The 13042-nt window shown below is 46.3% G+C and overlaps 2 protein-coding genes across 5 annotated transcripts in view; one reads left to right on the top strand and one right to left on the bottom strand.

Annotated features, from left to right (window-relative positions):
- Positions 1 to 11337, top strand: part of LOC145362489 (uncharacterized) — a 46814-nt gene extending 35477 nt beyond the window's left edge. The window contains exons 1-2 of one of the 4 annotated variants that reach the window (XM_080218505.1): positions 6422 to 6502; positions 9677 to 11337. In XM_080218505.1, the coding sequence (XP_080074631.1) occupies positions 9738 to 11087 (1350 nt within the window). In that variant the 5' untranslated portion in view covers positions 6422 to 6502; positions 9677 to 9737 and the 3' untranslated portion in view covers positions 11088 to 11337. Of the gene's footprint in view, positions 1 to 6421; positions 6503 to 6603; positions 6689 to 9676 lie in introns of those variants that run through there. The other 3 variants (XM_080218507.1, XM_080218506.1, XM_080218504.1) reach the window with 3 other exon arrangements.
- Positions 3681 to 5026, bottom strand: LOC145362507 (uncharacterized). The gene has a single exon (XM_080218527.1). It carries the CDS (start codon positions 4903 to 4905, stop codon positions 3757 to 3759), a length of 1149 nt encoding a protein of 382 aa, XP_080074653.1. The 5' UTR covers positions 4906 to 5026; the 3' UTR covers positions 3681 to 3756.
- Positions 11338 to 13042: the final 1705 nt, after the last annotated feature.

Genomic DNA, 13042 nt, shown 5'->3' with positions numbered 1-13042 from the left:
TAACCTGTCTGTTATTCCAATTCTGCTGTATTTTACAACGTCGATGGTAGTCATGACTTAGAGATGCTGGCGTTGGACTGGGGTAAACACAGTAAGAAGTCTCCCAACACTAGGTTTAAGTTCAACCAGTTTATTTGATAGTAATCCCACAAGCTTTACTATCAAATAAGCTGGTTGAACTTAAACCTGGTGTTGTGAGACTTCTTACTGTATTTTACAACTGCAGCTCCTGGGGCTGACTGGAATCTGGTATAATAATAATCTCAAAGGTCGGTTTGTGTCCCTGAGGTCATTTGAACTGCAGGTAATCTGACCTTAAGGGAGACAAGAGGCCCAACAAACATTCGATTATAATAGGAGGACAAGATGTAAGGGAGCAATGATATTTTAAGGTGTCTGTGTTATGGTGAGTGTCACTGGGAGGTGAGTGATAAAATAGAAGTGGAAACATCGTAACAGAGACACATGTGACTGACTTGGCCTGACTGACAGCTGTTATATTTGAGAAGAGGATAATGAGGAAATGAGGATCTCCTGAGATTTCTGATATCTGAAGTGTATCTGTTAGAGGAATTGAAAATAATCAGTTCCTTTTCATGGTTATCTGCAGTTCTCAAGTTACAAAGATACATAGGAAACAGATCTGACAGCTCATCAAACCCAATGTTTAAATCTTCTGCTTGAGACACATGGTGACTGAAAAGATCAAATATCAAAACCTTAGGGGAGAAACATTCAGACTGTCATAAAGATGAATGAAGTATCTAATTAATCCCATTCACCATAACTCTGTCAGTATTTATCCAATTCCCTTTGAAAATTACTATTAAACCTGCTTCTAGCAACCAGTCAGTTTGTGCACTCCAGATCATTTCAATTTATTGTGTAAAAAAAATTCTCCTTTTCACCCCCTTCAATTCTGTTGACAATTATATCAAATCTCTGTGTCCTCTGCTTACAGAGCCTCCTGCACCTGGGAAATTGATTCTCTCCATTGACAGACCCTCCTGCTCCTTGGACATAGTTTCTTTCCATTGACATTTGTCACTTTAAACACCTTTATTAAATCTCCCCATCATATTCCCCAATCTAAGATGGATAACACATGTTTCTCTTGCCCTGAAGAATTATATGAACTCAAAATTATTATTTTATAATATGAACTGTTCCTCTCGCAACAGATGCCACGAGACCTGTTGGGCTTTTTTGCTTTTCTCCCTGTCTTTCCTTCTATAATCAATCAGAAACTCTCCATGATCTTGAACGTCTCGATTAAATAGGAACACACTCAGCCTGAGAAAGATACAGAGGAAAGGGGAGACAGAAAGACTGAGAGAAAAATTGAGAAATATTTTAAAAAGCAGAAAGATGGGGCGGTCAAAGATAAAAGCTGAGAAACAGCGGAAACAAGCAATACAGAGAGAATAATATAGAATATAAGGGAGCAGGCTATCAGTTCTTGGCTATGGGGAGTACAGGGAACTCAGCAATTGATCCACAGACACAGCTGGTTATATCTGTGAATGGAAACTCTGAACAGAAATAACTGGCTCATTTGTAAATGTCACCACAATGTGACCTGTGTGATTCTGCCCTGACCCTGTGAACAGATATAGGCTGCACTGACAGATGTTCTCACCAGATTGTGGTCCCTGGATTTATTTTCTGCTCAGAAGTGAGATGTGCGGTTTGGAACTGGCAGAGAAACAGGAAGTTGTGTTACCTGAGAATGAAACAGCTGAGGTCAGTTTGCTGTTATCATCGTGAACAGTCTTCCTGCCTGTGAGGGTGAACTCACTCTGACAGCATCAAGAACGACCACACAGATTGCTGCTGGTCTCAGCATTACATTCACCTCCATTCCTATGTTAAACAATCAAGAAAGGGGATAATTTGGATTTTTAACACAGTCATTGAATTGGGAGATGGATTGAGGGTCATCACTGGGAGAAATGTGGAGGAATTAGAGAACAAATGAGTTTTCCCAAAGAGAGTTATTAGAAAAGAGATTTAAAGTGAGTCAGGGCCTGTCGGAGGAAGTGGGAGAGAGAAACAGAGAAGATTGAATCTCCATCAATGGGATGTTTTCTCAGACATCAAAGTGATGAAGTGTTTGTGCTTTTTCAGAGAGGTAACGAGAGAGAGAAAACAATGATTAAGTTTAAGCATTATCTGAAATAGGAAGGTTAAATGAGAGAGTGTTTGAAAGAAAGATAGAGAGACATTAAGTGACAAAGACAGAACCTGAGAGGAGAGAGGTTGAGTGAATGTGAGAGAGGACCGAGGTTAGAGTGTGAGAGAGGTGGAAGGTAAGTGTGAGTGAATGCCTGGAGAGAAAGAGCAACGTTCAGTGAATGTGAAAGAGATGAGGGGTGTTAAATATTGAGTTTCTGAGAGAGAGATGTTAAGTGAGTGAATGTCTGAAAGAGAGGAGAACAGGTTCACATACCTAGGGATCACTGACAATGATCAAAATAAGGAGAAGACCCAGAAAACTACCAACAGGAAACTTCAGCTAAACAAGTCACTCATTCTTAAATGGTCAGTCAGGACTCTGATGCTGCTCAGCTTCTCTCTGTTCTGTTTATAATGGTTAAAGGCTATTAGGAGTGATGCTTATTTAAAACGATAGTGTGTGGGAAGCACACATCATCAAAACTGAGAATTCTTGGACACATACTGCAGCTCTTTCTCTATTCATCTGAGAATCAAAATTGTTGTCTAATTGTCCCAGCAGTTACCTGGCTCCTTTGAACTCAGTAAAAAGTCTGACAACACCAGGTTTTAGTCCAACCTATTTATTTGATAATATACTCACAAGCTTTCGGGGTTAGCCCCTTCGTCAGGTGAATGGAGAGTTCTGAGAGGATCTCCAAGAAGATTGCGCATATCGACACAGACATCAAGTTTTTACAGAGATGCAAGAAAGCAGAAGGATTCGCATTCTAATCAGTAATCTCTAAACTGTCTGTGCTTTATATGCTCTGACTGAGGCCAGAACTCTCCATTCACCTGATGAAGGGGCTAACCCCGAAAGCTTGTGAGTATATTATCAAATAAATAGGTTGGACTAAAACCTGGTGTTGTCAGACTTTTTACTGTGTTTACGCCAGTCCAACGCCGGCATACCCACATCATGACATCCTTTGAACTTCTCCACCTGCTAAGTTAATGCAGACTTCAACCAATTTATTTTAAGCCAGTTTCTGTTCAATAAACCATGACTGACACACACGCACACACATTAAAACGTTTCAGACTTTTTTGCATTTTTAGTCTGGAAACCTAAACCTGCCGTTTCATTCTCAGTCAGGAATAGATCCCAGTTTTACACCAATCTTTGACAGCATGTTTCCAGCATTCACCATTGTTCTTCCTGACTCTAAACACAGTTGTAAAGGAGCTTCTGTTCCACGTCCAGAGGCTCTGAACATTGGAAAAGAGCGACTGGGACACATTTCTTACATACCTCAGGATTCACCCACATGGGGACTCCGCTGTCAGGGAAAAGTGACGAGAAAGACCAAAGTGTTGTGTGTTCCCCTTAGCGTGACCATGGAGGACTGTGTCAAGAATGAAGTTCTGTTTACTGTATGATCCTCCCTCAGACTGCCCTTTCTGAGCTGCAGCTTGGTGATGTTGAACACTCAAATGGAAAAGACAAAAATATACAACAATAATTCAATCAAATGTCTATTTCACATTTATTCAGAATATCAAACCTCAATAGAAGAAAAAAGTCAGAGTGAACATAATTCAGTCCTGGGTATGATTAACAGCATCAATACGTGTAGAATCCAAACCTTGCAATCTCTTGTGAACTCGCTGGTGTGTTAGCAGGTGGGATGACTGAATAAATCCCTTTCCACAGACAGTACAGGAGAACGGCCTCTCCCCAGTGTGAACTCGCTGGTGTTGCAGAAGATAAGATAAATGAGAAAATCCCTTCCCACATACAGAGCAGGTAAATGGCTTCTCCCCACTGTGAACTCTCTGATGTGTCAGCAGGTTGGATGACTGACTGAATCCTTTCCCACACACAGAGCAGGTGAACGGCCTCTCCCCAGTGTGAACTTGCTGGTGATTCAATAGGTTGGATGAACGAGTGAATCCCTTCCCACACACGGAGCAAGTGAATGGCCTCTCCACACTGTGAACCTGCTGGTGAGTCAGAAGGTTGTATGAACGGGTGAATCCCTTCCCACATTCAGAGCAGGTGAACGGTCGATCCCCTGTATGGAGCTGCTGGTGTATCAGAAGATTGGATGAATTAATGAATCCCTTCCCACAGACTGAGCAGGTGAAGGGCCTCTCCCCAGTGTGAATTCTCTGGTGGTTCAGTAGGGCAGATGGACGGCTGAATCCCTTCCCACACACACAGCAGGTGAACGGCCTCTCCCCAGTGTGTGTATATTGGTGTGTTAGCAGATCCTTTTTGTTTTTAAAGCTCTTCTCACAGTCAGAACAATTAAAAAGTTTGTTGTCAGAGTGAACAAGTTGATGTGTCTGCAGGTGGGATGACTGAATGAATCCTTTCCCACACACAGAGCAGGTGAACGGTCTCTCCCCAGTGTGAATGCGTTGGTGTGTCAGCAGATCTTTTTCGCATTTAAAACTCTTCCCACAGTCAGAACATCTAAACAGTCTCTCATCAGTGTGAACAAGTTGGTGTGTCACAATGTGAGATGAACGAGTGAATCTCTTCCCACACACAGGGCAGGTGAACGGTCTCTCCCCAGTGTGAACTCGATGGTGTGTTAAAAGGTTGTACGAATGGGTGAATCCCTTCCCACAGACGGAGCAGGTGAATGGTCTCTCCCCAGTGTGACTGCGCCGATGAACTTCCAGTTGTGACGGGAAACCAAATCCCTTCCCGCACTCCACACATTTCCATGGTTTCTCCATGGTGCTGGTGCTCTTGTGTTTCTCCAGGTTGGATGAACAGTAGAAGCCTCACCCACACTCACATGTATATAGTTTCACGCTGCTGTGAATGGTGTGATGATTTTTCAGGCTGTGTAACTGGTTAAAGCTCTTTCCACAGTCAGTTCACTGGACCATTCTCACTTGGGTGCATGTTTGTCTTGATGCTTTTCCGGTCACAGTATGTTTAAAATCTTTGCCCACAGACAGAATAGACAAACATTTCTCCTTCCACATTCAAAGACCGATGATATTCAGCTCCTGATGAACCAAATGACTTTGTCAGACGTGATGTTCAGTTTCCGTTTTCCATCTGCCAATCCTCCACTTCCAATATCCTGTAAAAAGTTGAGAAAACTCATCACCGTCAGTCCAGGATAGAAATTCCGAACAAACAATTCTAGTTTCTCTGCAACATTTTTTCCTCACCTGTTCTCCCAAATCTGTAATTCCCCACCCCACAAACTCTCCCCCCTCCCTGGGCTGAAATCCAAATCTATCTCACCATCTCCACCATTTCTTTCCTCCACTCCCAGTTTTCTCCCTCCCTCTTCTCTGTCTGGGTTCAGTTCAGTAAAAAGTCTGACAACACCAGGTTTTAGTCCAACCGATTTATTTGGTAATAGACTCACAAGCTTTCGGGGTTAGTCCCTTCGTCAGGTGAATGGAGAGTTCTGGCCTCAGACAGAGCATATACTTTATATACTTTATATGCTCTGTCTGAGGCCAGAACTCTCCATTCACCTGACGAAGGGACTAACCCCGAAAGCTTGTGAGTCTATTATCAAATAAATCGGTTGGACTAAAACCTGGTGTTGTCAGACTTTTTACTGTGTTTACGCCAGTCCAACGCCGGCACATCCACATCCACATCATGGGTTCAGTTCTCCAGTTCCTCTCTGCAGACTGACAATAAAACCAATGGGTCTTATTGGGGGTGTTGGGGCCTCCGGTGGGTGTTTGTGAATCCTCCCAGGGTTTCCTTCCCAGAGATCAGAGTCCTCATTGATTTGAGGCCAAAGTGAAACCTCTTGTTTACTGTCCCCCTCCCCCATCCTCTGATGTGAACCATCCTCCAGTGGCTGAGCCAGGATGGGGCCGTTAACCTGGGTCTGTTCCCGGGAGGGAGGGAGAAGCCTCTCAGCTGCAAACCAGGGAGCTGACAATGATTCTGAAGCGAATCCACAAAGTGTTTCCAGACCCGCCCAGCCACCGCCGAACGCTGACTCCGCTTCTCCGGGACAAACCAGCGCCAAGGCCAGCAATGACACTGCGCATGCTCCACATCACAATGCCCAGGGACTGATTGACGGCGGCTCCGGACCAATAGGAAGAGGGGGGTGGGCCTGGAGGACTGAGCGGAAGAAGGGGCTGGTCCTCCAACCAATCGGAGTGAATGAGGGGCGGGCCTTCAGGATCGAGCTGGAGCGGCCGATCCTCTAACCAATCAGAGTGAAAGAGGGGGGCGTGACCTGAAGCATGCGCATTGCGGGTAATGGCGATGGATGGACAGTTTTAGTTTGGAAGCGAGATCGATACGAGGTAGAGGGTGACGTGCGGGGAACGATAAATATGGCGGGTGGGTGGAGAGGCTTCTTAAACTCAACTCCCGAAAAGAACTTTCCGGTCCCCTCCCCCCCGTTTGTATCAAATGGAGCCGCAGGTGGTAGTGTTGGGCCCGGGCTGACTGCCGCCATTGAGGCTGAATGTGGGAGGCCGGCAGATTGTGAATGAAGAGTGAAGCCCTGACGTCACAATGGAATGGGTGAGAGTGTGACGTCACAATGGAAGTGGGTGAGAATGTGCTGTCACAGTGGAATATAGAAGGGTAGGAGAAACTATGAAGCTGGGCTAGCGCTTAATATAAAAAAGGATAGCAAGAGTTTTTATAAATATATAAAAAGGAAGAGGCTGGCTAGGGTGAACGTTGGTCCTTTAGAGGATGAGAAAGGTGACCTAGTGGTAGGGGATGGGGATATGGCTAAGGTATTGAATAACTTTTTTGTTTCTGTCTTCACGGAGGAGGACGTGAATAATTTGCCGGGTGTTAGCGATGGAAAGGTGGTAGGACTGGAGGGTCTTAATGACATTACTGTTACTAGAGAGGCGGTGCTCGACAGACTGGAGGGGCTGATTGTGGACAAGTCCTCAGGACCGGATGGAATGCATCCGAGGGTTCTGAAAGAAATGGCGGAGGTGATAGTGGATGCCTTGGTGGTTATTTTCCAGACGTCGCTGGATTCCGGGGAAGTGCCGGATGATTGGAAAACGGCTAATGTTACGCCGTTGTTTAAGAAGGGTGCCAGGCAAAAGGCGGGGAATTATAGGCCGGTTAGTTTAACGTCTGTGGTAGGTAAAATGTTAGAATCTGTCATTAAGGAGGAAATTGCAAGGCATCTTGAAGGGAATTGCTTGATAGAGCAGACGCAGCATGGTTTCATTAAAGGGAAGTCGTGTCTGACAAATTTACTGGAATTCTATGAGGATGTGTCTAGGGCGGTGGATAGAGGAGAGCCGGTGGATGTGGTCTTTCTGGATTTTCAGAAGGCGTTTGACAAAGTACCTCACAAGAGGTTATTGCAGAAGGTCGAGGGACATGGAGTTGGGGGTAGGGTGTTAGCGTGGATAGAGGATTGGTTGTCAAATAGGAGGCAGAGAGTGGGGATCAACGGGTGCTATTCGGATTGGCGGATGGTGACTAGTGGAGTGCCCCAGGGGTCGGTGCTGGGGCCTCAGCTTTTTACCATTTATATAGATGATCTGGAGGAGGGAACCGAGTGTAGGGTGTCGAAATTTGCTGATGACACCAAGATTGGGGGAACGGCAAATTGTGCAGAGGGTGTGGAGAGTCTGCAGAAGGATCTAGATAGGCTGGGGGAATGGGCCAGGAAATGGCAAATGGAATTTAATGTTGGCAAGTGTGAGGTGGTCCACTTTGGTAGGAATAATGGTAGGAAGGACTATTACTTACGGGGCGAAAAACTGCAGCAGGCGACGGTGCAGAGGGACCTCGGGGTCCTTGTGCATGAGTCGCAAAAACCCAGCTTGCCGGTGCAGCAGGTGGTCAGGAAGGCGAATGGGATGCTGGCCTTCATAGCGAGGGGGATTGAATATAAAAGTAGGGAGGTCTTGCTGCAGCTGTATAGGGCATCGGTGAGGCCGCAGCTGGAGTACTGTGTGCAGTTTTGGGCGCCGCACCTGCGCAAAGATATTTTGGCCTTGGAAGGAGTGCAGAGGAGGTTTACTAGGCTGATACCGGAGTTGAGGGGGTTGAGCTATGAGGAGAGGCTGAATAAACTAGGCTTGTACTCGTTAGAGTTTAGAAGAATGAGGGGAGATCTCATTGAGACGTATAAGATGATGAATGGGATGGATAGGATAGAGGTGGAGAGACTCTTCCCGCTCAAAAAAGACAGTAGGACTAGGGGGCACAGTCTCAAGATAAAGGGGGGGCGGTTTAGAACGGAGTTGAGGAGGAACTTCTTCACTCAAAAGGTGGTGAATCTCTGGAATTCTCTGCCCGTTGAAGTGGTGGAGGCTGCCTCGCTAAATATTTTTAAGAAGCGGGTTGATGGGTTTTTGATAAGAGAGAGGATTAAGGGTTATGGGGAGAGGGCGGGAAAGTGGAACTGAGTCGCGACAGATCAGCCATGATCTTATTGAATGGCGGGGCAGGCTCGAAGGGCTAGATGGCCTACTCCTGCTCCTATTCCTTATGTTCTTATGAATGATTGAATGTGTGACGTCACAATGGGTGAGGTCTCCAGATGAGTTGAGACTTGGGTGGACTCGGGCGATGGCACTGACATGTGGCCCGGTGTCACAGTGGTTAGCACAGCTGCCTAACAGTGCCAGGGACCCAGGTGGAATTCCGGCCTCGGGGCACTATGAGGAGTTTGCACATTCTCCTTGTGGCTGTGTGGGTTTTCTCCAGGTGCTCCAGTTTCCTCCCATAGCCCAAAGATGTGCAGGTTAGATGGATTGGCCAGGCTAAATTAACCCTTGGCATCAACAGGATTAACAAGGTAAAAACATAGGATAAATGGGGATGATAGGGCTTGGATGGGATTGTTGTCAGTGCAGGCTCGATGGGCCAAATGGCCTCCTCACACTAGGGTTTCAATGAATGAAGATGGAAATAGGCAGTCTTGATGATGATGTGGATATGTGGCTGGGAGCTCCTCCTAGAGTGAAATATTTCACCAGGGTTGTGAACAGCCTAGTTCAGCCTCAGACAGTTGCCAGGAAGCAGGATAGAGTTGCTGGTGACGAAGTGGAGTTTGTGATAGGGACGGAACACAATGGGTTCAGTCTTCCCAGTATTGAAAGAAATTTCTGTTCGTTAATACTGGCTATCAGACAAGTCAAGACATGAGTTGGAGGGGAACTTGGAGTTGATGTTCACATCTACCTGCTATCTTGATCCTTTGAGATGGTGGAGGTTGAGGGTTTGGGAGATTCTGTCAGTGTTCTCATTGAGTTGTAGATGTATAAAATCCCTCTCCTTCATCCCCGATCTCTCCTATTTCTCTGTCTTTTTCCATAGTGCCCAGACTGGATGGTAGGTTCCCTTCCCTGAAGGACATAAGGAAATCAATTGGGTTTTTTGACAATCCAGCAGTTTTCATAGTCACCTTTTCCCAGTGCCGTCCCCACAAATTACCAGATTCTTTCAGCTCAGTTTCACAACTTGCCGTTGTGTTTTTGTGGGTTCACTCTCACTTCCTTTTTCTATTTTAAATCAATTTCACAGGGTATTAGAAGAGGAGGTTTTGCAGTTTGGAAACTGAAACCAAGCTTGGTATCAGCACCTTATGGAGCCAGCCAATTTATTGCAATCTGAATATCAATGTGTTTTGAACATGGAAGAAAATAGCATCATTCACAGTGGAGAGAAACTATACACGTGTTCTGTGTGTGGACAAGACTTCAGCCAATCATCTGACCTTTTGGAACATAATTGCAGTCACAACAGAGAGAAACTGTTGTGGAAATGTGGGGACTGTGAGAAGGGATTCAAATCCCCATCCTTGCTGGAAATTCATCTACGTAGTCACACTGGGGAGAGGCCATTCACCTGCTCCCAGTGTGGGAAAAGATTCACTCAATCATCCAGTTTACATATTCACCAGAGGACTCACACTGAGGAGAGGCCATTCACCTGCTCTGTGTGTGGGAAGGCATTCAATCGGTCATTCAGCCTAGCCTTGCACAAGCGAACTCACACGGGGGAGAAACCGTTCACCTGCTCTGTGTGTGGGAAGGAATTCAATCAGTCATCAAACCTAGCAAAACACCAGCGAGTTCACAGTGAGGACAGACCATTCACCTGCTGTGTGTGTGGGAAGGGCTTCAAAGCATCATCCATGTTAACAAAACACCACCGCGTTCACAATGGGGAGAGGCCATTCAGCTGTTCTCAATGTGGGAGGAGATTCGCGCTCTCAGCCAACCTGCTGACACACCAGCGAATTCACACTGGGGAGAGGCCGTTCATCTGCTCCCAGTGTGGGAAAGGATTCACTCAGTCATCCAGTTTACATATACACCAGAGGACCCACACTGGGGAGAGACCATTCACCTGTTCTGTGTGTGGGAAGGCATTCAGTCAGTCATCTAACCTAACATTACACCAGCAAGTTCACACTGGGGAAAAGCCATTCACTTGCTCCCAGTGTGGGAAGGGTTTTGCTCGCTCATCCAATCTCCTGATACACCTGCGAGTTCACACTGGGGAGAGGCCGTTAACTTGCTCCCAATGTGGGAAGCGATTCACTGACTCATCTCACCTGCTGGCACACCAGCGAACTCACACCGGGGAGAGGCCTTTCATCTGCTCCCAGTGTGGGAAGGGATTTGCACACTCAGGCAATCTGTGGACACACCAGCGAGTTCACACCAGGGAGAAACCGTTCATCTGTTCCCAGTGTGGGAAGGGATTTAGTCAATCATCCAACTTAGCAATACACCAACGGATTCACACTGGGGAGAGGATGTTCACTTGTTCCCAATGTGGGAAGGGCTTTGCTCACTCACACACGCTGCAGGCTCACCAGCGAGTTCACACTGGAGAGAAGCCATTCACTTGCTCTGTGTGTGGGAAGGGATTCAGTCAGTCATCAAATCTATTGAAACACCAGCGAATTCACAAGGAACTATTGTGATTGAATTTTGCTGTGAATCATATTCAGACTGAACCATGTCCATTTGGGTCAGTTCTGCTGAATTGAAAAGTGACTCCAGCCCTGCTACAGGTGTTAATATAGTTCGTCTGAGAAAGGGAGGATTTGGGGGTCAGGAAACTCACGGAAAATGTCAGATCAGGATTGGATGGAGCCACACAATTTATCGTAACCTAAACAGTGGAGAATTTTGAACCTGGAAGGAAACAACACCATTCACAACCACAGTCACATTAGGGAGACAGTGGAGGCAGAGAGTGGGGGTCAATGGGTGCTATTCGGATTGGCGGTTGGTGACTAGTGGGGTGCCCCAGGGGTCGGTGCTGGGGCCTCAGCTATTTACAATTTATATAGATGATCTGGAGGAGGGAACCGAGTGTAGGGTGTCGAAATTTGCTGATGACACCAAGATTGGGGGAAAGGCAAATTGTGTGGAGGGTGTGGAGAGTCTGCAGAAGGATCTAGATAGGCTGGGCGAATGGGCCAGGAAATGGCAAATGGAATTTAATGTTGGCAAGTGTGAGGTGGTCCACTTTGGTAGGAAGAATGGTAGGAAGGACTATTACTTACGTGGCGAAAAACTGCAGCAGGCGACGGTGCAGAGGGACCTCGGGGTCCTTGTGCATGAGTCGCAAAAACCCAGCCTGCAGGTGCAGCAGGTGGTCAGGAAGGCGAATGGGATGCTGGCCTTCATAGCGAGGGGGATTGAATATAAAAGTAGGGAGGTCTTGCTGCAGCTGTATAGGGCATTGGTGAGGCCGCAGCTGGAGTACTGTGTGCAGTTTTGGGCGCCGCACCTGCGCAAGGATATTTTGGCCTTGGAGGGAGTGCAGAGGAGGTTTACTAGGCTGATACCGGAGTTGAGGGGGTTGAGCTATGAGGAGAGGCTGAATAAACTAGGCTTGTACTCGTTAGAGTTTAGAAGAATGAGGGGAGATCTCATTGAGACGTATAAGATGATGAATGGGATGGATAGGATAGAGGTGGAAAGACTCTTCCCGCTCAAAAAAGACAGTAGGACTAGGGGGCACAGCCTCAAGATAAAGGGGGGGCGGTTCAGAACGGAGTTGAGGAGGAACTTCTTCACTCAAAGGGTGGTGAATCTCTGGAATTCTCTGCCCGTTGAAGTGGTGGAGGCTGCCTCGCTAAATATTTTTAAGAAGCGGGTTGATGGGTTTTTGATAAGAGAGGGGATTAAGGGTTATGGGGAGAGGGCGGGAAAGTGGAACTGAGCCACGACAGATCAGCCATGATCTTATTGAATGGCGGGGCAGGCTCGAAGGGCCAGATGGCCTACTCCTGCTCCTATTTCTTATGTTCTTATGTTCTTATGTTCTTATGAAATGTGGAGACTCTGAGGAGAGACTCAGTTACTTGTCAGAGCTAGAAACTCAGCAGTGCACTCACACTGGGGGGAGGCCATTCACCCGCTCTGAGTGTGGGAATGGATTCACTCAGTCTTCTGAGCTGACTACACACCAGTGAGTTCAGACTGGGGAGAAACCATTCAACTGCCCTGAGTTTCAGAAGAGATACAGTCGGCCATCCACACTGCTGAGTCACCAGCGAGTTTACAACTAACCACAATGATTGGATTTATCTGTTAATCACATCAAGGACTGAGCTGTGTTCAGTGTAAGTGAACCAGCAAATGAGGTTAAGGGACAGGTCAATAGAGGTGCAGTGGCAGATATTGAAAGGGATATTTCAGAAAACCCAGAACAGATACTGATTCCAATGAGAAAGAAAAATTCCAAGAGGAGGATCCACCGTCGTGGTTCATTAGAGAAGTTAAAGATAGTATAAAACTTAAAGAAAAAAGCCAAGAATTGCACAAAGACGGGTGGCAGGTCAGAAAACTAGACAGAATATAAACAGCAAAGAATGATAAAAAGATTAATAAGGAGAGAAGAATTTGAGTACGAGAGAAGGCAGTT

This window comes from Carcharhinus amblyrhynchos, unplaced genomic scaffold, assembly GCF_965287045.1.
Source record: "Carcharhinus amblyrhynchos unplaced genomic scaffold, sCarAmb.v2.hapA scaffold_38, whole genome shotgun sequence".
Classification (NCBI taxonomy): domain Eukaryota; kingdom Metazoa; phylum Chordata; class Chondrichthyes; order Carcharhiniformes; family Carcharhinidae; genus Carcharhinus; species Carcharhinus amblyrhynchos.
The sequence above is the reverse complement of the archived record's forward strand: the minus strand, read 5'-3'. Positions and strand labels throughout refer to the sequence as shown.

What these genes read in the sequence shown, in the direction of transcription:
- LOC145362507 (XM_080218527.1), bottom strand. Translation starts at nt 4,905, where the DNA reads ATGGAGAAACCATGGAAATGTGTGGAGTGCGGGAAGGGATTTGGTTTC.